Below are 26,972 nucleotides of genomic sequence, written 5' to 3'. Positions count from 1 at the left end.
GCAATAACAAATACCATGTCAGCTTTTGCCAAATATCTGTATAATTTTTTTAATAATAGATTGAGACTTTTATCACATATCTTAAAGGATTTTAAATAAGTTTGTCGTATGGCCTGAATATATGACAATCTGCAATAAATATTTTATATTTGTAGTACAAGCTTTTTCTTTTTCTTTTTTTTTTTTTTGGAGACCGAGTTTTACTCTTGTTGCCCAGGCTTGAGTGCAATGGCGCAATCTTGGCCCACCGCAACCTCCGCTTCCCAGGTTCAAGCGATTCTCCTGCCTCAGCCTCCCGAGTAGCTGAGATTACAGGCATTCGCCACCATGCCCGGCTAATTTTTTTGTATTTTTAGTACAGACGGGGCTTTCTCCATGTTGGTCAGGCTGGTCTCGAACTCCCAACCGCAAGTGATCCACCTCCTTCGGCCTCCCAAAGTGTTGGGATTACAGGCATGAGCCACCGCGCCCGGCAGTACAAACTTTTTCTTTTTTGTTTTCATTTACCCTCCTCCCCTCAAAAAAAATGTCTAGAAGGTTGAAATTCTTAGAAAGTTACCCAACTCATTTGGATCTCTTTTTAAAGGTGTTTTGGAATCACAGTACATAGTATTTTAGTCTTCAAAGTTCAAATCAACATGCCTAGGATCTTAGTGTTTCCCCATTGCCTAATTGAGTTCTAATTTAGCATGTATATATCGAACATATTGGACATAGGTATTTAGGTATCAGGGTGCTTAGCTCTGTGGAGAAGATAAAAATAGTATTACAGGTATAGGCCTCAGTTTAGTTTGGGAACTAAATATGAAACATATCAGAATATATCAAATAACATAGAATTATACTAACTTTTGTGATATACAAACAATAAGTATTGCTAAGGTTCATAAAAATTTAGAGCTGTTTAGGATCTTGACCTCTAATCCAGTGGATCTCAAGCCTTGGAATTATCTAGGGAGCTTTCTTGTAAGACTTTAACAGGCCAAGGTCTTGGCCTTTTTACACCTGGGCAATTATGACTCAGTATATTGTACGGGACTGGTACATATGCTAGGGTTTTTTTTTTTTCTTTTTTAATGAACTGATACTTAGCATTAAGATTTGAGTGGGATCTGGCAATTACATTTTCCAGAGTGAAATGCAGTCAGAAAAGTGAGGTAGGAAAAAAAGTGTCAATGTTAAGAGACTTTTACACTGCTGGGAATGGAGGTACTTAAAAGTGCTTGCTGCCTCTCCATAAGGATTCAAGGTCAGTACTCTTTTTCCAGAAAACCCTACCCTTATTAAGCTAATAACAGGTATGTATGTCTAAGTTGAGAATTAGAGATGGATAGAGCTGATTTATAGAAAAGCAAACATTTCTAAGCTCCTGAGTTATGTGTGTGTTTTCAGACTTCAGTGCCTAGCAGCAAGTCATCTGGTGACCTTGTTGATCTGTTTGATGGCACCAGCCAGTCAACAGGTAAGCTTCTACATTGGCCTTTTTTTTTTTTTTTTTTTTTGGTAACCTTGGTTTGAGAGTCATTTTTTAAAATGCCAAATAAAAGAGAGATTGAAAAATAAAATTACTTATTTGCATTGGGTTCATTTTTTATGTGAAATTAGTGAGTCTTGAGCATTATTTGGAATCATTGTGTTATTTTTGCTTATCTTTTTGTATGTATACCCATTTCTCTGTCCCTATTTTATACCTTTTTCTGACCCACCCTCAGACTAGCAAAACTTTGTGGTCAGTACTTATTGGTGGTTAATAATAGTATCCTCAAATCATTATCATACTTAGATTATAATGACTCCTCATACCTGATGTACTGTGTCTTCCCTAATTAATAATAAATAGTATTTCCAGGCATCATGTACTTTCAGAAATTTTTCATCATAGATTTTGGAATCTATAGTTTCCATTTTTAATTTTTTAAGATTAACTTGGAGAAACAAAAAATTGCATTTAAACTGTTGCCTTTACTTTCTTTATAAACAAAAGGTACTGCTCTGCACATTTTACCGTCTTTCCCTAAATTTTAATTGCGGCTGTCACCTTGGGCATGCCTAGAGATCATTTAACTTTTTATTCTTTTAATTGAACAAATATTCATTGAATCAGACACTGATCTGGGTGCTTGTAAAAAACAGAGTTGTTGTCCTCATGCAAAGGTCAAGTGGAGAAAATAATCATTAATCAGAGTCACAAATAGTTATCTAGTGATAAACAATGGCAAGTGCTTCAGTCAGAGGAATGACATTCTCTGAAAGTATGTAACTATCAAACATATTTAAAGAGGGCAGCTGGGCGTGGTAGTTAACCCCTGTAATCCCAGCACTTTGGGAGGCCGAGGCAGGTGGATCACCTGAGATGAGGAGTTCGAGACCAGCCTGGCCAACATGGTGAAACCCTGTCTCTACTAAAAATACAAAAATTAGCCGGGCATGGTGGCAGGTGCCTGTAATCCCAGCTACTCGGGAGGCTGAGGCAGGAGAATCGCTTGAAGCCAGGAGGCGGAGGTTGCAGTGAGCGGAGATCGCGCCATTGCACTCCAGCCTGGGTGACAACAGCGAAAAACTCCATCTCAAGAAAAAAAAAAAGAGAGGGCTACACCAAAAGAACTGTTTACCTTGAATTTCTCATAGATGGGATTGATGATTTCTTCACTTTGATTTCCAGTATGTGCTAGATTTTGAGTAATTTCTGATCAGTTGTTTTCAAGAAAATTGATATTTTTAGGGTTGCATTTGATGATCATGGAGTTTTAATAAACTATTGTATGACGTGTCAAAGTAGCTTAACAAATACAACTTCTGTTTAAAGACAGTCTTTCCAAGCCAAAGTTCGTTTCACATTAAAATGTAGACAGTAAGATGGGGGTATGACTCATGTGCAAAGTAAATGTATTATTCCCAGTTGTGTGTAATGATTTTTCAAAGCCGAATTGCAGCTGTGCGCAGTGGCTGACACCTGTAATCCCAGCACTTTGGGAAGCTGAGGCAGGCGGATCACCTGAGGTCAGGAGTTCGAGACCAGCATGGCCAACATGGTGAAACCTTATCTCTACTAAAACTACAAAAATTAGCTTGGCATGGTGATGGGCACCTGTAATCTCTGCTACTCAGGAGACTAAGGCAGGAGAATCGCTTGAACCCAGGAGGTGGAGTTTGCAGTGAGCTGAGATCATGCCACTACACTCCAGCTGGGGTGATTCTTTTTTGACTCTCTCAAGAAAAAAAAAAAAAAAAAACAACTTTAACATTTAAATGTAAGTCTGTGATGGAAATTACTTTTCATTGATAGTTTAGTATAATTAATATAATATAAAGCCCTCTGTTATTTCCTCCTTTACCTACTATGTTAAAATTCTTGGACTAGGCATGAACTTTATTCAACCAATTCTCTTGCCTAAGCTTCTCGAGTAGCTGGGATTACAGTCACCTGCCACCATGCCTGGCTAATTTTTGTATATTTAGTAGAGACAGAGTTTCACTGTTTTGGCCAGGCTGGTCTCGAACTCCTGACCTCAGGTGATCTGCCTGCCTCGGCCTCCCGAAGTGCTGTGATTACAGGTGTGAGCCACTGCACCTGGCCCAGACATCTGGTTTGACCTACTTTCTTTTCTTTCTTTTCTTTTTTTTTTTTTTTTTTTTGAGACAGAGTTTTGCCCTTGTCGCCCAGGCTAGAGTGCAGTACACAATCTTGGCTCACTGCAACCTCTACCTCCCAGGTTCAAGCAGTTCTCCTGCCTCAGTCTCCCGAGTAGCTGGAATTTCAGGCATGTGCCACCACGCCCAGCTGATTTTTGTATTTTTAGTAGAGACAGGGTTTGTCCATGTTGGCCAGCTTGGTCTCAAACTCCTGACCTCAGGTGATCCACCTGTTCTGGCCTCCCAAAGTACTGGGATTACAGGCGTGAGCCACCACGCCCGGCCGGCCTACTTTCTGAAATTTTTCAATTCCCTTTCCCTTTTTTCTGTAACTGCAAACTGTTCCTAAAATTATTCTTTAAACTTGGACTGTAATGCCCAAGGTTACAGACAGCTACATTAGTTGTGTAACAACTTATGTGATGTATTTTTATATGTTTAAGATTTGAACTGTAGAATTAACTAGTAGTTAGCATGTAGTCATATAATACAGATATAGTGTCACAGAATATCAACTATTTTGGACTTCCTGGCATGAAATATTTAAAGGGCCCCTTTCATGCATCTGTGGAAAGTTTTAATGGAGCAATCAGAGAAGAATTAACTAGGAAGGTCAGATGGGTGGATGTAACTTTTCCTCCGTGACATCAAGATTGCTTTGAACAGAGAGAATTATTAAATACCAACATGCTTCCTTTACTTGACAAGGAACCTTTGAGTGGTTTGTCTTCTCCAGTGCAAACAGTAGTTTGACTAATTAAATAGAAGTAGCAACTGATATTAGTATAGTAACTGAGAAAGTTTGAATGAAATCTAGAAGGTTTCTTGCCTTAAAGTTTATTTTATCTTAATTAAAAGCAACTAATAGAGATTGATATTAGAAGGATTTTTTAAAATTAAAGCTATCTCCTATTTGAAACTGTATGTTTAACCAGTTTGTGCAGCTCCCTCTTCAATCAGTACATAAATTTAGTTACTCCCAATCTCTATTTAAATATTTTAATAATATCTTTTAAATTGAATTCAGCAGTGAAAGGAAATTGGACATTAAATCTTTAGCACTTACACATGAGAAGGTATAAGAATCCACCATATTAACATTGCTATTTGGTATGTCATTTGGGTGTCATTTACCAGATGTGCCCATATTTATAATAGTACCATCATGCAAGCAATGTGGGCACAAACTGTAAAGCTAAGCAGATGTGGCATCTGTACCAGTCACGAGCTAAATATATCCTCTGAGAAAATGTTCAGATTTTCGTGTGTGTGTGATTACATGTTCTTAGTAGCATTCTCAAAAGTATATATGGTAAAATCATTGTAGAATATCTTACCAAGTTTAAAAGTATATATGTAAAACCTAACTATCAAGATTTACTTGAGACTATCTTATATCTTAATAAATGTCCCATTGTGGTGATATTCTTTTAAAACCTGTACTTACGTGGTGTTTCAATTGCTTTTACATAAACTACATTGCTAAGTAAACATTTTAAGAAATGAAAAATAATTTAAAGTACAGTCATGGACTGCATAGTATGTGACCATGGTCCCATATACAATACTATATTTCTACCGTACCTTTCTTATGTTTAGATATACAACCACTTTCTATTGTGTTACAGTTGCCTACAGTATCCAGTATAGTGACATGATGTACAGATTTGAAGTCAAAGAGTAATAGGCTATACCTTATAGCCTAGGTATGTAGTAGGCTAACTAGGTTTGTGTAAGTACACTCTATGATGTTTGCATAATGACAAAATTGCCTAACGCCCCAATGCATTCTGTCTTTGAGAAATGTGTGACTATATTTAGAAAATAAGCCAATTAGAAATAGAATGCCAAAAACTGTCCCATTTCTTTTTTTAGTTTATCTCATCTCTTTAAAAAGAAGTCCAACTTGTCTCCTTTGTCCCTTTGTAATTAAGAAATTTAGGTCTTGATTAACATACTGTTACACTAGATATTTCTAGTACAATAAATGAGGTTGAAGAGAAAATTCAGCATAATCAATACAGATAGAACTTAAATGACTTGCAATATATTTTGAATTTTTTAAGTTAAAAAGAAACATTTAAAAGGATTAAGGTATATCAAATCCAAAATGTGTATTACATTTACATTTGAACCTGCTGCTTTGTACCCAGTAATTGCTAGTTAGTTGAAGACATTTACATGAACACGTAAATACTCACCTTGTTCCATTCTTATTACATTAACTTATCATTTGAGTAGGGGTTGTCTCTAGTTTTAAACTAAGTTTCCTGAAAATAAAATTTTTTCAGTATATTCTCTTTTTCACTGATTATTAAAAGTAATGCATGCTCAATTTGGTGGAAAACAAGTGATTTACCATAATTTAGACACATAAAGTATTAATCCGGTGAATATCTTTTTAAAATACATTTTCTACATATTCCATTAATGTAGTTATTTAAGCATTTATTATGTGGCAAATCTTTTTCAGGCTTTTAGATATGACTTTTCATTTGTTTGGGTTTTTCTGGGTTTTAGTCATTTATTTATATATTTTGATAAACTGCTTTTCACCTAAGATCTCATGACCATTTTCTTCTTTTTTTTTTTTTTTTTGAGATGGAGTCTTGCTCTGTCGCCCAGGCTGGAGTGCAGTGGCCCGATCTCGGCTCATTGCAAGCTCCGCCTTCTGGGTTCACGCCGTTCTCCTGCCTCAGCCTCCCGAGTAGCTGGGACTACAGGCACCTGCTACCATGCCCGGCTGATTTTTTTTGTTTTGTATTTTTAGTAGAGACAGGGTTTCACTGTGTTAGGCAAGATGGTCTCGATCTCCTGACCTCGTGATCTGCCTGCGTTGGCCTCCCAAAGTGCTGGGATTACAGGCGTGAGCCACCGTGCCCAGCCCTCATGACCATTTTCTTATGATAGTTGGTATTCTTTTATAATACTTTTCATTGCTTTATAATCTTACATTGGGTGACTATATTATAATTTAGCCAGTTAATCCCTTGTTTTCTAGACATTAGTTTTTTTTATTTTTTCCAAAATTTTGTAGTACAATAGCACCTTTTAAAGCTTTTTCAGTTTGGTAAAGAGAAAATAATATTTCATTTTATTTTGCATTGATGATTGAGTTTGAACACTTCATATTTTTATGGCCAGTTGTTACTATCTATTCATGTTCTTTATTAGGAGTATTCATCCTTATTGATATTCTAAAACTTGTGTATTATAGATAATAATTCTTTGTTATGTATTTACGTATTTTTTTGCACTTTGCCATTGCTTTAATGTTGTATAAGAATTCTTCATGCAAAAGTTTATCTTAATGTAATCTAGATTAAATTTTTTTGTCAAAGAAAATTTCCATTTGTCATTTAAGTACTGTCTAGTTTAGCTGTATTTTCTTGTTCGCAATATTGCTTTGGGAAATACATGGTCCCAGCTGGTGACTGTAAATAACCTCCTTGCTGCCCTGAAAAGGCAGATGGAAATGGTTCATTTATAATGACAGTTCTCATGTGGGAATCTTGAAGGATAGCACTTGTTGTGAAAATTAGCAGTCTTCCACATGCAGCAATTTTTGGTAGACTCTTATTTATATCCCTTTAGAATATAAATTTAGATAGAAGTTATCTGGGAAAATGCTTAAGTATAGAAAATGAATGTGGAATTTGGTATGCATATCACACATATAGATATGGATAGTCCTAGGAGAGAGAAACATTTTCTAAATAAAGAGATTTTTAATTTTTGAGACAGTTTTCAAAGTTGAAGATCACATTTCTTAAAGTACCAGTAAAAGCATAGTATGTGGCACTTTAAAAGATCAGAGAGAAAAAACATTTTCAGAGAAAGGCAACTTCTATTTGTAAAATAGTTTACATGCATCTTTCCAATTTTTGCTCCCAATATTCTTAAGCTACTCATGTTGAAATCAAAATCCCTGTAATGTAGATGGAGAGGAATACTATTTGCTATAGATAAGTTATGAACATCATATAATTTCTGTTTTGGTGATAGAAGGTAGGTAATTATCTGAAATACTAAATACAGGATATGTCAGAAATAAAATTTCTTGCCAGTTTGAAGTTGTGATCTACAGCTTTTATCCTCAACATGAATTTTCTTTGTAGCCTAGACTGAATAAGATTTGAAAATCCCTAACCCTGCCAGGGGCGGTGGCTGACGCCTGTAATCCCAGCACTTTGGGAGGCTGAGGCAGGTAGATCACTTGAGGTCGGGAGTTCGAGACCAGCCTGGCCAACATGGCAAAACCCCGTCTCTACTAAAAATAAAAAAATTAGCTGGGCGTGGTGGCGGGCACCTGTAATCCCAGCTACTTGGGAGGCAGAAGGTGGAGGTTGCAGTGAGCTGAGAGTGCACCATTGCACTCTAGCCTGAGTGACGAGTGGAACTCTGTCTCAAAAACAAAGAAAAAAAGAAAAGAAAATCCCTAACTCCTAACTCGTTTGGTATAATAAGTTATATATTGATGTTTATTCACTGCTTAAGTGAAGCAAATTAAAATAATCTTTAATTTTTAAATCCGTTAATATTAATTGATTAACTGTCGTTCTGTTACCCAACAGTATACTTGACCAATGTTTTTAACATAAAGGAACTTTACAGAAAACAAACTTATGAATATTAAGCAGCAGCTGTTTGAAGCATTCATTTACTTGCTAGATTTTATTAATATGTGTGCTTGTTTAAATGGTTTAAACATATATAACTCATTGAACTTCTGTGTTCCTTGTCACATTTTATCATGATGTATGTACCTTTAAGGAAGAGAAAACCAGATCACTGTGATACTCTCTTTTAGATGAAGTAAAAATTAGACTAAGCTGTAGTGTAGATAGAATTGAAGCACCTTCACTTTGGTTGGCATTAGTCAACTGGTGAGTGAGGAGATATATATATATGAGCATGTGCATCTGTGGTGAAGAAATGAGGAATTAGTTATGCCTGCTGCTAGTCGACTATAGTAAGTGTGCATTAAAAAGAAATACCAAGTGCACACATATCAGAAACTGATTTGTTCCTTTTATTACTGTTGGCCATATATTAAGAAGGGGAGATGGTTCTAGTTTAATTAACCCAGTTGAGTGTAGCAGATGGGGCAGAATGTCTTGCAGCGATAAGACAATTCAGAAATGGCACCAGATGTTGGAAGCTGTCCCTGGTGGTGTTTTGAGTGCAGCCCAGATGTTCCAGTCCCACCTGGCTAGTTTCTAAGCACTGCGGACTAAGCAGCTGTGATGTAACACATATAATGTTCACATAACACTAAAAGCACCATCATTGAACTGCTGTAGACTTCTAAGGTTGTGACTATTAAGAGGTGAAATCTTTAAGGACAGACAAAAATAAGGACAACTATTTAAAGTTTCGGATATTGGTCTATTTCACCAAAGTTGAGAAGAAAAGGAATATTACAACTTGAAATAATGTTATAATTGAAATTATAGGTAAAAGTAAATATTCTTACCCATGTATTTACAAATAAAATTTTATGTCAGAACGTAATGTTACGCACACAGAGATTGATCTGCAGACTTATAATTTGGGTCTTACCCTTTTAAAAACACCTATCTAGAAGTAGCAAAAAAGCTATTTTTTTTCCATGCATTAAAAATACAAAATACAAGTATTTACTCTTTTATGGAGTAAACACTACAGGGGAAAACGTCCACCAAAACTATTGTATTGATATTTCTCCCTCTCTCTGCTTAAAATAATTGTTTTGTTTTGTTTTGTTGTTTGTTGTTTTTTTGAGACAGCGTCTCACTGTGTTGCCCAATCTGGAGCGCAGAAATCTTGGCTCACTGCAACCTCTGCCTCCTGGGCTCAAGCAGTCCTCCCATCTCAGCCTCCCGAGTAGCTGGGGCTACAGCCGCGCACCACCATGCTCAGTTTAATATTTTAAGGTTTTGTAGAGACGAGGTCTCACTATATTGCCCAGGCTGATCTCTCAACTCCTGGGTTCAAGCGATCCTGCTGCCTCATCCTTCCAAAGTGCTGGGATTTACAGGCATGAGCCACCACACCAGACTCTAAAATGATTTTATAGAAGTGGACTTCATCTTTTCCCTTTTTATTTTTAAAAATTACAAACGTACAGAAAATTTGCCCCATTTTCTTTATCTCTCTCTCTCTCGTTCATTTTATTTGTTTGTTGTGTACTGTTTGTTCATCTGTATCATTTGAGAGGAAGTTGCAGTCATGACATTTTGCCCCTAAAATACTTCAGCCTATATCTCTTTACAAGGACATTCTCCTTTATGATTGTGATATAATCATACTTGGGATTTAACATTAAAACAGTATTGTTAATATACAGACCACATTCAGATTTCCCTAGTGTCTCAATTCTGTCATTTCAGGATAGCAATTAAAAAAAAATCCGGGGTCCAATCAAGGATCCTGCATTTTATTTACTTGTCTTGTGAATATCTTATTCCCCAGCAGGATTTTACTCAGGTTTTAGAATCCATTGAAGACTCCTTATAAAGAGCATAATTGGCTAGATAAGTTGTATTCTTTCCACATTATGCTCGTGAAATATTAGTGAGATAATTTTAACCACAGATACAGTGTCATTTATCTTACTAGATACAGGACTGAGGAAGGGAAAAGAGTCTATGGTAGCTCATAGGGAACATAGTGACATGAAAATCTAGGTCAACAGACTAGCTTTAGCTTTTATGAGGCATCTGGGCCTCTAATAGTAGATACTTTTTGTGTGGCACTAAAATGGCCTCCAGAAATTATTTACAATTTTTCTCTAGTTCTGACAATTTTCACTTTTTCTTAACTTCTAGGAGGATCAGCTGATTTATTCGGAGGATTTGCTGACTTTGGCTCAGCTGCTGCATCAGGCAGTTTCCCTTCCCAAGGTATGATTCGATTTGATTGGCCAGAAGTCTAGGGTGGTGAAAAGGTTATTAAAAACAACTCCCATTCCCCCCAAGTCAGCTTCTTTCTGTCGTTTTTCTCCTTGTAGTATTCATAATTCATAATTCCTAAAGAATTTATTCGCAAGGTATTTTATTGGGCAGATGCCTTAAATTTGCCAGATGAATTATTTTGGTCACAGACTACTCAGGTACATCTAAAGAAAATTGCCCGTATTCATAGGTGACTCTCGTTTAGCTTTTTTGAAAGGGAAAGGAGGATGTGAGTATCTCTGTATCATCTCATTTTATTTAATAGCAGCAAGAATATTATAGTTTATGTTTAGTTTAGCTTATGATTTTCATGAACGAAAGTTAGGAACATTGGGATCAGGCCAACTATCTTACTAAAATGCATTCCTTTCTTAATTTAGATGCCTTAAAAGCATTTATGTGAAAAATAACTGAACTTCATTTTGACATATCCTAAAATGAGCAGTTGAACCTCAGGCAAAACTTTCTCATTCTTTTTTTTTTTTTTTTTTTTTTTTTTGGGGGGGGGGGGTCCTTGTGGCCCCCCCGGCTGGGGGGTGGTGGGGCAATCTCGGCTCACTGCAGGCTCCGCCCCCCTGGGTTCACGCCATTCTCCTGCCTCAGCCTCCCGAGTAGCTGGGACTACAGGCGCCCGCCATCTCGCCCAGCTAATTTTTTGTATTTTTAGTAGAGACGGGGTTTCACTGTGTTAGCCAGGATGGTCTCGATCTCCTGACCTCGTGATCCACCCGCCTCGGCCTCCCAAAGTGCTGGGATTACAGGCGTGAGCCACTGCGCCCGGCCTCATTCTTTATTAGAATAGAATTTTAAAACAAACAGCATTCAAACAGAATATGGGCTTAAACATCAAGGATTGAGGTGAAAGGCCTATTTCTTTTTTTAATTAATATTTTTATCTTATTACCCCTGCCATATGGTAGCTGTTTAACTTTATGAAAGCCTCTGAGCCTTCATCTTTCTAAAACTGGGAACAGTGTTACTTGTCATGGTTCTTTTTGAGGATAGTGTCTATAGAGGTATGTATTAGGTGCAATTGTCGCAGTTACTCTTGCACCAACCTAATAGAATAGGGGCTACATTCATTATTAAGTGTCCTTTTAATTTTTTTTTAAGGTTGTGAAGAGGTTGTGGTATTTGTTTTATAAAATCTGGTCAGTCTGAAGTTTGAGAATATTTTTAAAATTTAGCTATGAGAATCTTAAACATGAGGTGAGGCAGGGAGAAAAGATGTAATTTAACTGAGTTAGTGTTGTTACTCATCACAAGTCACATAATCTATTGCTGTTATATTAAACTGGATTAAAATTTATATTTAATAATATTTGGTTAGGTTTGTGAGGAGTTAGGAAAAAAGATACATAGCTTGTAAAATGGTTTGGGGTTATTTTGACTACTTATTTTTGTAAATTCCAAGTATTTTCCAGAAACTGGAATTGTTGAATAATTTTCTGCTTCATTTTGAAAGTAAGATTATGCCCTCTAAGGGTTTACTTTAGGCAAACCAAAGGGAAGGTAAATGTTACCCTTATTTTACAGCTTCCCTGTCTAATTCTCAAAGTTTTTATGTATATAAAGTTGCCTACTATGCAAATAATTTGAATATGTTAATGTTGCCTAAGAGATACATCTCTTCGTCTGTATGCATGTGATTAATATAACCTGACCACCACTACGCAGGGGGCCGAAACCATTGCAACAATGATTAATCATTTCTGAATAATATATGCCCCACTAGAAATCTTTTCCTCCCATGTTTAATCATTTCAGATATGAACTTTTCAGGTGGGGCAACACATTTTGCCCCAGTTTCCATTCATATTCTGCATTATAGATCAAGCACGTAGAAAATCAGCATAAAAGTTTACGTCGATCCAGCAGCCTTACTTAGTTTAAATTGTTTAATATCTAGAACTTAACTGTAAAACTCTTAATGCAGTCACTTAAAAAAAAAAAAGATCAAAGACATGTATTAGTAAAACCCTGAGGTAAAGAAATTAGCCCAATTTTTATATTAAATTGTTAGTAGAACTTGGAGTTTCTAAGTGAATTATTTTCTCTTTCAAGGGTGCCTACATTTTAATATGGTAATAGAAGAATGTAATTTTAAAGACTTCACCTTATTATTATTCTCTTTTGATATTTAGCATAATGAGACATGGTATTGTAGTGGTTGGTCACTTTTTAGGCTAGACAAAATGTATTTCCAAGTTGTAAATGAACATGGAGTGCAAAGAGATGGTGTTAACTTGGAAGATACACACTTATTATTTGCTTTCAGATGACAGTTTTTATGTAACTCTTTCTTCACATTTTGCTTTTTCAACTTCCATTTATTCATATTTATTTGTTCCTTTCAGTATAAAAATTGATTAGAGGTAAATTGATAAGACTGTAGTGATTAAGAGTATGGATTTTATGCATTCAACCTTAAACTTGCAAAGTGTAATGATAGGGTTTTGCTTGTTTCTGGCTTGGTTGTGTTTTTTAATATTACATGAGTTTTCCTCCTCTCTTTGATTGTAAATAAATGGTCCCAGTTGAAGCAGGCAATGTGCTAAGATTATAGCCCTTGTATTGTCAGTGGAAGTATGGCCAAATAAGTGAGAAATTCTTCTTTTTTTTTTTAGACGGAGTCTTGCTCTGTCACCTAGGCTGGAGTACAGTGGCACAATCTCAGCTCACTGCAACCTCCGCCTCCCGGGTTCAAGTGATTCTTGTGCCTGAGCCTCCCAAATAGCTGGGACTACAGGCGTGTGTCACAACACCCAGCTAATTTTTTTGTATTTTTAGTAGAGACAAGGTTTCACCGTGCTAGCCAGTATGGTCTCAATCTCCTGACCTTGTGATCCACCTGTCTCGGCCTCCCAAAGTCCTGGGATTACAGGCATGAGCCACCATGCCTGGCCATTTTTTTTATGGTAAATTCAATGTGTCACCTACAGAGCTGCCAAGAGATGGATTTTACTTTATATTTGGGAGGTTTGTTTTTTCTTTGCCACCTCGTTAACTCTCATGTAATATTCATGAGAAAGAATACTGTCCAGATGGAGATGGTACCTGCAGATGTTAATCTGGGGGGACTCAGATCAGCTCTAATTTGTTTCGGTTCATAGATTGTTATATTTGTTCTGTGCATTTCATGAAGTTTCTTACCCTTAGAGTTATTTCTGTCTTAGTAACAGCAACAAGTGGGAATGGAGACTTTGGTGACTGGAGTGCCTTCAACCAAGCCCCATCAGGCCCTGTTGCTTCCGGTGGCGAGTTCTTTGGCAGTGCCTCACAGCCAGCAGTAGAACTTGTTAGTGGCTCCCAATCAGCTCTAGGCCCACCTCCTCCTGCCTCGAATTCTTCAGACCCATTTGATCTTATGGGCTCATCCCAGGCAACCATGACATCTTCCCAGAGTATGAATTTCTCTATGATGAGCACTAATACCGTGGGACTTGGTTTGCCTATGTCAAGATCACAGGTAAGTTGTCTGGTTCCCTTGGAATTTGTTATTTATAATCTTTGAGATGCTCTAACTCATCTAATGATAGATTAGTGTAAAACAAGAATAAGCAAGTCCTTTTTATGTGTATGAACATGTGTCTGTGTGTGTATATATACGCGTTTGCACATTTCATTTACCTTATACTCTCCCCTAGCGTAGTCATTTGCATTCTGGAAGGCAAGACCGTCTTCCCCATCTTGTAGTCACTGTAAAGCCAAACATGGTGCCTTTGTACAGAGGAGGAACATGGCAAAAATTTATTGTTATAACAAATTGGTATTTGATAGTTTTTTTAAATTGTCTTTAAGAAAAAGAAATAGGCCAGGCGCAGTGGCTCACCACTGTAATCCCAGCACTTTGGGAGGCTGAGGTGGGTGGATCACGAGGTCAGGAGATTGAGACCATCCTGGCTAACACAGTGAAACCCAGTCTCTACTAAAAATACAAAAAGTTAGCCAGGCATGGTGGCAGGCACCTGTAGTCCCTGCTACTTGGGAGGCTGAGTCAGGAGAATGGCGTGAACCCAGGAGGTGGAGCTTGCAGTGAGCTGAGATCGCGCCACTGCACTCCAGCCTGGGCAACAGAGTGAGACTCTGTCTCAAAAAAAAAAAAAAAAAGGGAAAAGAAAAAGAAATAGAGATATTGTTTCACTCATGGCAAGTATCCACTTAGTAAAATTTCTGGTCATGTCCCTAAAGAAATATCATTCATTGGTTGTAAATAATTATTGCTAATATGGAAAATCATTCTCTCGAATGGTGAATGTTCTTCCCAATTCTGGACCTGCTCTACATTATATAAATGTTTTATAGGCTCATCTTTCAACTTTCATTTTCATAAAGAAAAACAACCAAAATGGGAGCTTCTTAATTCACTATTTAATAGTTAAATCCGAATTACCTAGTACTAGCTTAGAATTCAAACAAGTGCAGGCTTGGAAAATATGTGTCTGAATGGTACCAGGAACTTGCTATTTTTGACTCAAACTATTGAGAATATGTGTTTATGATGCTAATCACTCATTTTAATGTGTAGATTCTCATCTTTGGGGTATTAGGATGAAGGAAAAGAAGAAAGAAGTAGAAAGGTGACTGCTCTGTATAACAGAAATAAGACCTAATGTATGAGTTAAGCATAAAGTCAGTCTACTTTATTTGCAGTCTTAATTGTAACTGTCGTAATTCTTTGCATTGGTACATTTTTAATTATTCTTCCTCTTCCTGTTCCTTTTTTCTGTCCTTTTCACATTTATCCTCAATAACCACTAGGAACCTCTGCTTCTTTCTCCTGGATTTCTTCTTTCTCCTACATTGGTCCATATACTAATCAGTTCAGTTAGTGTTGCTCACTTTAGGTAGTAAAAGTATACACAGAACAGGGAAATTTCAGTCAGGATATGTGAAATATAAATTGCTTTTTGATGGTTTTGCCTTATATCCTTGTATAATGTGAGACATCATATCCTGAATTCTGTTTTGTTTTGTTGTTTTGAAACAGAGTCTCGCTCTGTCGCCCAGGCTGGAGTGCAGTGGCACGATCTCTGCTCACTGCAACCTCCACCTCTTTGGTTCAAAGCGATTCTCCTGCCTTAGCCTCCCAAGTAGCTGGGACTACAGGTGTGTGCCACCATGCCTGGCTAATTTTGTATTTTTAGTAGAGATGGGGTTTCATTCTGTTGGCCAGGCTGGTCTTGAACTTCTGACCTCAATTGATCTGCCCACCTCAGCCTCCCAAAGTGCTGGGATTACAGGCATAGGTCACTGCGCCTGGCCTCTGAATTCTGTTTTGAAAGAATAAATTTCCACTTGTGTATCTCCTTAAAGCTATACTAACCTAAAGTTGGTAGTTCCCCTAGGCATTTGCCAGGGATGGTAGCTTCTAGACTTTGAGTGATGGGAGAATAATTGTTAGTGTAGGTAAGTTGTTGGTTTTATCTACCTCAAACCTGATTGGGACTTCAGAGGAACCTCTTTGGGAAGCTACTTCAGAGGAACCTCTTTGGGAAACTAATGATTCAGGATATTGAAGACATTAGCATAGAACATTAGTGGTTCTTTTTGTTTCAGAAGTTCGTTGTTGTGATTAAATTGCCATCTGATAATTTTTATAGAACAGATGCTTAATTTTTAGAGCAATTTTTCTATTTTCCAGCCTTTGCAAAATGTTAGCACAGTGCTGCAGAAGCCTAATCCTCTCTATAATCAGAATACAGATATGGTCCAGAAATCAGTCAGCAAAACCTTGCCCTCTACTTGGTCTGACCCCAGTGTAAACATCAGCCTAGACAACTTACTACCTGGTATGCAGCCTTCCAAACCCCAGCAGCCATCACTGAATACAATGATTCAGCAACAGAGTAAGTTACCTTAAGACGTCCCACTTCTTTGTGTACTTGCAGTCTTTTGCCTTAATGCCAGGACTACTTCAAACTATAAATAAAAATATATCACATAAATTGTAACAGTTAACGAAATGCCTGTTCACTTAAGATATTTTCACATAATATTTACTGGATATTCCTCCTGGCACATTGAATTACTTTATATTCTATTCTTGGCCTGATAACATTTACTGTATTGTGGAGAGTTTTAAGGACCTGATCACTAAAATAAAAATTTGCTGTACAGATTTTTTTTAAATATAGGCAAATACGATGGACAAACAAAAATCATCTGATTCTGCTGTTGAGGGGTAATTACCGTTAATACATATTTCTTTCTGTGTTTTCTTTTTTTTTTTTTTTTTTTTTTGAGATGGAGTCTTGCTCTGTCACCCAGGCTAGAATGCAGTGGCGCGATCTCAGCTCACTGCAGCCTCCACCTCCCAATTTTAAGCAATTCCTTGCCTCAGCCTTCCAAGTAGCTGGGACTACAGGCATGCAACGCCACACCTGGCTAATTTTTGTATTTTTAGTAGAGACAGGGTTTCACCATGTTGTCCAGGCTGGTCTTGAACTGTTGACCTCAGGTGGTCCACTCGCCTCGGCCTCCCAAAGTGCTGGGATTACAGGCGTGAGGCAGCGCGCCTAGCCGCTTTCCATCTTTTCTAAGCATATTTTTAATGCTTGGGATCATTCTCTCTATATTGTTTCTTATTCAACATTAAGTTATCATTTTCCCTGTGTTGAATAATATTCTTAGGAAAATGATGATTAGCTCTTGATAGTTATATTAGTATATGATTTCCCTTGCTAATTATTTCAGTTGTTTCCAGCTATTTGTTATTATAAATCAAGATTTTGTATAAATCGTCATACTTCTGTTTTTTTCTTAATAGAATGTTCTAAAAATAAGTGAAAGGATATAAACTTTTTAAAGATTTTTGTATAAATCTTCATACTTCTGATTTTTTTAATAGAATGTAATAAAAATAGAATAAGTCAAAGGATATAAACTTTTTTAAGATTTTTGATACACACTAGCTCTTGACAACTTGTTAAGTAGGATTTAACAATAGGTTTTGTAGGAATGTTTTTAAGTTGGCTGTTTTTCCCCAGTCTACTCTTACTGTTTCTACATCATTGGGGAACCAGAGCCAAGTCACTGAATATATTTCTCAAGAGGAACCAGTGCAGAGTAATTGATTTCTAATAAAATCACTGTAAAGGAATTTTATTGGGGCTAAAGAAGTATAAATGGTCAAGAAGTTATTAGTTCTCTGTTCTATGAACCTAAGAATTTATTGTGGTAAAGTTCTTCTGTCTGTTTTCTTCTGGTAGATATGCAGCAGCCTATGAATGTGATGACTCAAAGTTTTGGAGCTGTGAACCTCAGTTCTCCATCAAACATGCTTCCTGTCCGGCCCCAAACTAATGCTTTGATAGGGGGACCCATGCCTATGAGCATGCCCAATGTGATGACTGGCACCATGGGAATGGCCCCTCTTGGAAATACTCCGATGATGAACCAGAGCATGATGGGCATGAACATGAACATAGGGATGTCCGCTGCTGGGATGGGCTTGACAGGCACAATGGGAATGGGCATGCCCAACATAGCCATGACTTCTGGAACTGTGCAACCCAAGCAAGATGCCTTTGCAAATTTCGCCAATTTTAGCAAATAAGAGACTGTAAAAGAAGCAGATTGAATGAAGAATTTTTAGCTGTGCAGATAGGTGATGTTGGGATGGAAAATGCTAATCAACTACCCTTTCTTTTATCAAGTAATTAAAGTAAATCTACATAAAGAACCAAAAAGGCTGTTTTATAAAAATGAAATATCCAGTATTTCAGAGGGCCAGGCAAGAGCACTTCAGATGAGGCAGTCAGAATCAATTTTTCCAGTGAGAATAGACCACAAATGGGTGGTGAGACCGTTGAAAGCCTTTATCAATTGAAGAGCCCATTTAACAGCATAATTTGTGGGAAGACTGGAATAGGGCTGAATAAATGTGTTTGAATCTCTAATTTTATACTTTCTTTTCCTGAGGAACTTGATTTTTCTGTCCCTGGATCGCCTTGTCATAATTGGGTCTGTTCCTTTTACTACCACTCTTGAGTCCATATATGAAATCATTAAAGTTGGATGATCAGTTTTTTATAAAAATATATATTTTTGTCCAAAAAAAAAGCATACATATGTGATTATGGCTAAATCAAAGGTAACTGGAATGTATATACTTTTGCTAATGTTCCAGCAACACTGCTATTATACTATCCAAATTTTTATTGTAACAAAACCTCTTTAAGCAATTGGTGATCGCTATGGGACTTTTCCCATGTCTTCTGCTGTAATTATCCTGTGCAGAACTAGGAAAAATTTTTTTTCAGGACTGCTCTATGGTTTCCTTTAAAAGAAAAAAACTTCTGTTTGTTTTTAGCAGTCATTATTTACAATTTGCAGTGATTAACTTGGCAAGGCTTCCTTCCGTGTTTATCCCTGTGGCCATCATTTAAGTCAGGAACAGTCAGAAAAATATTTATTTTTTTTTTTTTTTGGGTGTCTGCAAAGGTAAAAATCCATTAAAACCTTAAATATAAATGTTACAACTCAATGTTTGCTTTCAGATTTTATACAGTATTTGTTTTGTTTTGGTTTTGAGTGTATATAATACAGCATTAGCAATATGGTTCCAATAGAGGAGTTAAATATATATTATTAAAGGAGACCTGTAGCAGTCAAAGGTTTTATTGATTTAATGACAAAGGAAATTAATTAAAATGTTTTTGTTTTTCTGCTGTAATTCTGCGTTAAGCTCACATGAAAATCATGATTCTAGAGTTTGGAATGCAAAATTAATTGTTTTACCCTCAAGCTGGGAATATTTTTCAAAATAAATACTATAATATAGATATCAAATTATTACCTCCCCATGTTATGTTGAAAATTTTTTTATTAAATTGATAAAACTTTATTTCCATTATATTCATAATCTGTTATACATAACATTAAAATGTTCATTAAAATCAATGTTGAACTGCTTTTTATTCTGTTAGACATTTGAGACCATTTGGGGAAAAAATAATTATAATTTGGGCAAAGTAATTTTTATAAATAATTTAAAATTATTTAATGACTTCTCTATTCTTTCCTATCAGACTCTACTGTTAGGAATTAAAAATGAAGCAGCAAAGATATCCTGACCTGCTCCATTCTTGCTAATGTTCCATCTACAACATTTCTAATTAGGCAGAAATTCATGTACTTCAGCTAAGTGGTAATGAAAAGTGATTCATTTGCTGAATAAGAGATGAGAGTGAGTGTAATTAGCTGACTGCGGTTTTTAATCTTTCAACAATTCAGTGTGTTTAACTTAGTTTCAAAGAATAGGAGCTTTCAAGTGTTGTTACTTCAGAGCAATCAAGCCAACCTCTGGTGGCAGCATAGTAGAATATGGTCCTTGATATTTAAAACCTATAATCTTAAGTAAAATTTTTTCTTTAAGAAGTATATCTGCACTTTCTCAAATATGTATGGTTCTTAGACGAAGTAAATGTTTATCTGAACCTTTGTGTTTTAATTCTTTTTCTAATCAGATTGACCTCTAAAGCATTTTCTGTATCATGCCCTCCTACATTATATCTTCTTTTTTTTTGAACTTCAACCTATAGTTTCTTATCAGTATTTTTCTTTCAGAGCCCATGAAAGAGAAAAACAACAGTTGTCTCACTGAATGTCTGTCCAGTTTAATGATTTGTCTCCGAAGGGGTTACTAAGTTATACTTGAAGAAAGGCACAAATACCCGCAAATCATTCGGAGTTGGGAAGAAAATACTCTTCCTTTCTTTCATTATTGGGTTTCCTTCAGCCCATCCTGTACCCCTTTCCTTCTTCAACCAAAGTTTTTCTGCTTGTATCAATTTTTTATTCTGCCTAATGGCGTGAGGGGAAAGTTAATACTGTTCCAGCAATTTATGTATGGTGAGTCTACACGGCCACTCCAGATTCATTTTTGTTTCCTTCCCTCTAGGGTTTTGTTTTTTTTTTTCCACTTCTCTGATGTCTTCAAGAACCATATACACTGTTTTTAAATAGTACTTTGGTTAGATTTTTCCTTTTTTTTTTTTAATTGCCTGAATGATAACCATAATACTGTTGGTTTGAGGGTAATCACTAGCAAGTTGAGGCCATAGTTGTATTTGGAGGGAAGGGTCAGTACTTTTTTTCTCTCAAATTTATTTATGAAAGAGGTTTTGGCAGATGAATTAAAGAATTTGCCATCTTTCTGAACTTTGCAGTGTCTCATTTTGAAGATAAAGCACGGTGGTATAGTTTCCTAGCTGAGACATTAGGAAATACAGCTAAATCTATACTAAGCATGGAGCACAGCTTATATTAAATGGATTTCTGAGGTAAATGCTGTGTGTTTCAGCTCTCCTGAAGACAGCCCTGACTGCATTGTGGGAAGACCATGTGCTGGGAAGCACGTTTCAATTACCCACCGTCTGCATGACCTTGAGAATTTACCTGACCTCTCTGGGCCCTCATTTTTTCCAAAATGAACTTAAGTCTTGAAACGTTGGATAATTAAATGAGTGAGGTCCACCAGCACTGGCATATGTGCAGTGCATGTTCTTCTGCCTCCCATTCTTTATGTAAATGCTTACATATCAGCAACTTTCTTTGTGCCAGTCACTGTGCTAAACACTTCACATGTCAATTTACACAGCAAATTCAAAAGTTCATATTCTTGTTTTATTCCTAAAAGCAGAGTATAGTAAAGAAAGCCTGAGAGACTTGTAAGTTGGTTTCTAATTAAGGGGTTTTACTAGCTGCATGAATTTAACTCCACTTTTTTTTTTTAACTGTCAAGGAAATTGTAAATGAATTGTTCTGTGAATGTATTGAGTCATTTCTTACCACATTAGTTTAGATGTGAGGCAGAGAGCTATTAAAGTGAGCTCTTAGTATAAGATTTGCCACACAATTCTCATTAGAATGTTCTCCACTTTTACAAGCTATAGAGATCAGTTTTTTAATTGATTGACTTGCAGTTTTGTTGACTGATCTTGCTATTCTTCTAATACCCAGATGAGCAATCAGATATAAAGACTAAATGAAATCCATGAAAGGATTTTTTAACTCACTATGACCTTAATTCCTTTTTTTGTTGTTGTTGAAATAAGGTCTTGCTCTGTCACCCAGGCTGGAGTGCAGTGGCACAATCACGGCTCGTCGCAGCCCTAACTTCTCGGGCGCAAGCAATCCTTACGCATGAGCCTCCCAAGTAGCTGGAACTACCGGTGTGTGCCACACACCTGGCTAAATTTTTAATTTTAGTAGACAGGATCTCCCTATTTTGCCCAGGCTGGCCTTGAACGCGCGGGCTCAAGCAATTAGTCTGCCTCAGCCTCCCGAAGTGCTGGGATTATAGTTGTGAGCCATCCTGCCCAGCCTACGACCTTAATTCTTGTGTGTCTTCCTTCTTTATTAAATGGCAGCGTTTCCTAATACATTGTTCCCATGGAGCCATGAGTAGCTACCGCAGCCCTTTCCTCTGGGCTTGCTTACCCCAATGGGCGGCAAATCAGCACATGGCCAATTGAAGGTGTACCTTCCCAGGGATTTGAAGCCCTGAAGGGCAAAAGTGGGTTTTGTTTCCTGTTCTTTAAATGGCATTTTAAATAACTGAATTATGAACTATGAAATCCTACTTTTCCTTTCCATTTGATTTTTCTTCTTTTCTTTCTTTCTTTAATAGAAACAAGGTCCCACCAGGTTGCCCAGGCTGGTCTCGAACTCCTGAGCTCAAGTGATCCTGCCGCCTTGGCCTCCCAAAGTGTTAGGATTACAAGCATGAGCCACCACACCTGGCCTGATTTTTCTTAACTGTACATCTTGCAGTTGTGGTCTTTAAATGCTCCAAGCACACTTTTTTCTACTTTGTAATGAAGTAAGAGTGCTAACTGTTGGTCTATGGAGCATTTTGGTCTCAGATCCCTCTTTACACCCTTAAAAACTGAGGACTTCAAGGCGCTGTTATTTACATGGGTTGCATCTATCAATATTTACTGTATTTGAAATATAAAGTGCAAAGCTTTAAAATTATTCATTGGTTTCACAATAACCCATTATTACATGTTAACAAACTGCAATTTTATAAGCTATATTTTCCAAAATAAAAATTTCTGAGAACAGCGGCATTGTTGTATATTATTGCGAATCTCTTTCACACCTGACATAATATCAGGTTGGTGCAAAAGTAATTGTGGTTTTTGGCATTTCAGTGGGAAAACTGCAGATACTTTTGCACCAACATAATAGAATGTAGCTGGGCTCTTTTACTTGTTTCTGCATTCAACCTGCTGTGATATGTTATTTTGGAGGAAGTTTATGAAACAAGTCTGGTCTCAAGGGTAGGTGGTTGGAAAAGGTTGGAACTTGCAACTTCTAGGAATGGTCGCAGGGCCCCTCAGTGGTCCCCATTCTGGCTTGGCAACGGCAACTATGGAGAATTATCAGACAAGATGATTCCCTAGTATACTATGTATCCATTTACTTGATTTTTTCTGGTTATAAGATGACCTGCTTGAGGTACAAAGAATTTAGCTTTTCCTTTCACCAGTCATCAGCAAAATGCCTGTCACATGAGATTTGCCCCCCTGGATTCTGAATATGAAAAATTGGTGACATAGCATTTGCGCAGTTTTTGAGATGATTTCTTCTGGTACACAGTGCATGTCTACTGATTTTATAGTTTTATAGTTGTGTTACGTGTTACGCTAACTGGAATAGAAACTAACCTGTAAGATCACATGGAAGTGTGACAGGTGTTAAGTGTTCTGAAGGAGCTAGTCATGGTGCTGTTAGAAAAGAATAGGAGCAGAGGCCTAATTTAGGTGGGATCACTCCAGATGCCCCCTCTGAGAAGGGAGCTTTTACACAGAGATCTGAAGAATGATGAGAAGGGGACAACCATGCTAAGCCAGAGAGAGTGTCGTTCGGCCACGGAGAACTCCACGTGTGAGGACTCCTTGTGGAGAAAGAGCTACCAGAGAAGCTCATAGGGTAGCTGGAGCTCTGCATAAAAGGAGTGGAATCAGGGAGATAGGCAAGGACCATGTTAGTAATGTGTTTGGCGTGCTGAGATAATTATTTTCCTCAAAAGTTCCCCAGAGGGGGCTATCACCACCAGAAATGGAATATTCTGAAGGCCCCTTTTGCTTTCCTTGCCATACTTGTCATATAGAATAGGGCTCACTCTACTTGGGCTTTAAGAAACTTGAATGGAAAATTGGTAATATTGATTTGATATATTCACTATTTAACCTGAAATGCATTAATAGTTCATTTATGTGTGAAAGATATGAATTGTTTGTATCTAAGGGACCGTTTTTATATGCAAATTGAGTATTTCAAATAGTGATAACTTGCATTTGCATATTACAGCTTACAGAGTGGATTCACACTCTTTTCTTGCCTGATTTTCACAATAACTCTAAGCCAAAAAGTTAAGACACTTATTATTTCCTTGTTATAGACAAGGAAACTGAGACTGACTGAGAGATCAAGGTAGTTATGAAAGCCACCTTTCCTAGGACAGGTCCCTGGAATCCAAGTTCAGTGTTACTGCACTGTCCTCATTCACCTCTATTAATATTTCAGATCTTTGAATTTAGTACATGCCACACAGATAGTCAGCTTTTTCTTGCATATCCCTGCCTTCTGACCATGTTGTCCCCAGATGCCATGTAATGTTCCACACATGGTAGACAGCTAGTAAAGGGTTGTTAACTAATATGTTTTTAAAATAAGCCCTGAAATGTTTATGTAATCTATTTGCATTTTCTAAAGGTCAACAGCAGGAGATGGGCCACAGAGCAAATAAAAACTGATCTCTTCTGAAGGGTGAATTTTTGTCTTGTAGAAATGGTGATATAACTTAGCATAAGAAAGACCTTAGCCAAATCCGAGAGCAGAAAAATCCAGCAGATTTGGAGTAGTAATATAACACAAAGGCACCTCAAGTGATCAAAAGATATGTTAAGAGTAAGCCGCAGGCTAAAGGTGGATGGCACAGAATTGCGTGGCTGAGGAATCCATTTCAAAAAATGCACTCAAGAATTGGAAATATTGTGTGCTCTCGGCCATTTTTCATCTGCTGCTGTGATTCTTGCACTTGAGAAATAGAATTGAGATGTCCAGCTACCAAATAAAAGTAGAAATGGAATTTCTAGATTTAAGTTCTTCAAGGAATATTTGAATTGACATCTTTAGAGTAGGGTTTTAAAGAGCATTTAGAAATACCTGGCAATTTGAAAACCCTACTTGGATTGCCAGTAGCTGAACTACCTTATTTTTGATGGAGGAAAAAAATACTGTTTAACGGAAAATATAAAATGAGGTTTGAAGCATGGGTTACACAAAGAACCATTTTTCAAGTCCTCTTTTACAGGAAAGTAATAAAGTTAGATAAAAGAAAAAGTATTTTAATTTTAACTAATTTACTAGGTTTATCAGTGTTATCCCTTAGACCTAATTCCTGTGATGAATCAAGGAAAAGAATTTGTCAGTTGTTAAGAACTTTGCACATACCTTTTGTCTACCCATACAGTATCTATCTCTATATAAAATACATAATAAAGATTGGCTCTTAAATACTATCTCTTCACCAAAAATTTTAGATGTCCCAAGAGTTATCAGATTTGAATGATAAAAAGGGTGGCATAAGGTACCGCTTTAGTAATTAACTGGTTCTTTAATAAGGCCTCAATTACTTTGTTTCATGATAAGGAAGAAAAAAAATATGTTCCAAGACAGAGTTACATTCGACATCTGGGAACCTCCTAACAGCTGGCTACCTAATGAATATGCATCTGCTTAAGAGGCTGTAGACCATTAATAAACCAATAGATGTAAAGCAGAAATAATCTTTGTCAGCTTCAAATGAGATTGGATGCAATGTGCTGTGAAGTGTCACTGTCACATTGAATTGAGTTTGGGAGGTTAACAATCAACTCTTAGCTCCTCATGTCTTTGTATCTCTACGCTCGTGCTGACACTCTTCCCAAACTGGTGGCCGTGTTTCTGACGTACAACTTATTTTTCCTGAGAGCCTGATTTGAGGCTTACATACAACGTCTGTGTCTCAAAAACGTCTTCCATTTTGTTCCACTAAACCACATGTTCACCAAGACTTCTTAAAACAAAGGAGTCACCTCGAGATGGGAAAGACAGGAAATGTCAGCATCAAATTGGTGCAAGACCGACTTCCAGTGAATTTGAAAATTCTTAGGATGAAATCTGCAATTAAGTTGGAAACATCATTTGTTGGGTCCTTCAGAAGAAATTCCTTACTCCCTGTGCAGACAGCGATTCTGGTGTTTACTGTTCTAAATGGGCCCTTAGAGTGAGTAGTGCTACCCCAACTGTGGTGTGGTGATGAGCACACTTCCCCAGTTTCTTGGTTGAGATGTCTTGAGGGACACTGTATCCACAGAAGCCTTGTTTGAGATTATATCCTGTGTGAGGGGAGATTAGACCTAGGTGAGCCTACACTTTCACAGCCAAACATGTACCCGTCACTGTTCTCATCCAAGTGCTCACAGATATGTTTTAGGAGAATATTATGGCTAAGGAAGAAAACTGGAAATTCAAGCCCTGGGGAGTTCTTCTAACCACCTTCTGTATGCCATTTGGCTTATCTTTTCAAATTGTGGTAAAATATACATACCATATGTGTAGAATGTGGTAAGTGCAGAATGTGGTAAATACGTATGTGTATAAATGAGGTAAAACACATGAAATTTTACTGTTTTAACCATTTTTAAGTCCAGTTCAGTGGCTTAAATTCACATTATTGTGCAACCATCACCATCCTCCATCTCCAGAACTTCTCATCTTCCCAAACTGAAACTCTGTACCCATTAAACACTAACACCCCAGCCCTCTCTTCTCCATCCCCCACCAACCACCTCTCTACTTTCTGTCTCTATGAATTTGACTACCGTAAGTAGCTACGTAAGTAGAATCATACTGTATTTGTCCTTTTGTGACTGACTTATTTCTTTTAGCATAATGTCCTCAAGGTTCATCCATGCTATATCATGTTCTAGAATTTCATTTCTTTTTTTTCTTTTTTTTTTTTTTTTTTTTTTTTGAGACGGAGTCTTGCTCTGTCCCCCAGGCTGGAGTGCAGTGGCGCATCTCGGCTCACTGCAAGCTCCGCCTCCCGGGTTCACGCCATTCTCCTGCCTCAGCCTCCCGAGTAGCTGGGACTACAGGCGCCCACCAACACGCCCGGCTAATTTTTTTGTATTTTTAGTAGAGACGGGGTTTCACCGTGTTAGCCAGGATGGTCTCGATCTCCTGACCTCGTGATCCGCCCACCTCGGCCTCCCAAAGTTCTGGGATTACAGGCGTGAGCCACCGCGCCCAGCCTTGGCTTATTTTTTATTTCTGTTCTCCTTACCTCGACACAGGGTCTTTAACGGATTCCATTTTCTCGACTTGGCCTTTTCAAGGGAAAAG

The 26,972-nt window shown here is 37.3% G+C and overlaps 2 protein-coding genes across 3 annotated transcripts in view; one reads left to right on the top strand and one right to left on the bottom strand.

The window, feature by feature from the left end:
• Positions 1 to 21,618, top strand: part of CLINT1 (clathrin interactor 1) — a 76,130-nt gene extending 54,512 nt beyond the window's left edge. The window contains exons 8-12 of one of the 2 annotated variants that reach the window (XM_032158503.2): positions 1,393 to 1,462; positions 10,443 to 10,517; positions 13,745 to 14,037; positions 16,267 to 16,417; positions 17,780 to 21,618. In XM_032158503.2, the coding sequence (XP_032014394.1) occupies positions 1,393 to 1,462; positions 10,443 to 10,517; positions 13,745 to 14,037; positions 16,267 to 16,417; positions 17,780 to 18,126 (936 nt within the window). In that variant the 3' untranslated portion in view covers positions 18,127 to 21,618. Of the gene's footprint in view, positions 1 to 1,392; positions 1,463 to 10,442; positions 10,518 to 13,744; positions 14,038 to 16,212; positions 16,418 to 17,779 lie in introns of both variants that reach the window. The other variant, XM_032158502.2, reaches the window with a different exon arrangement.
• Positions 1 to 26,972, bottom strand: part of LSM11 (LSM11, U7 small nuclear RNA associated) — a 66,582-nt gene that overhangs the window by 6,377 nt on the left and 33,233 nt on the right. The window lies entirely within an intron of this gene.

Source organism: Hylobates moloch, unplaced genomic scaffold (genome assembly GCF_009828535.3).
Source record: "Hylobates moloch isolate HMO894 unplaced genomic scaffold, HMol_V3 SCAFFOLD_6, whole genome shotgun sequence".
NCBI classification, from domain to species: Eukaryota; Metazoa; Chordata; class Mammalia; order Primates; family Hylobatidae; genus Hylobates; species Hylobates moloch.
Note: the sequence above shows the minus strand (reverse complement) of the source record. Positions and strands in the feature narration are given on the sequence as shown.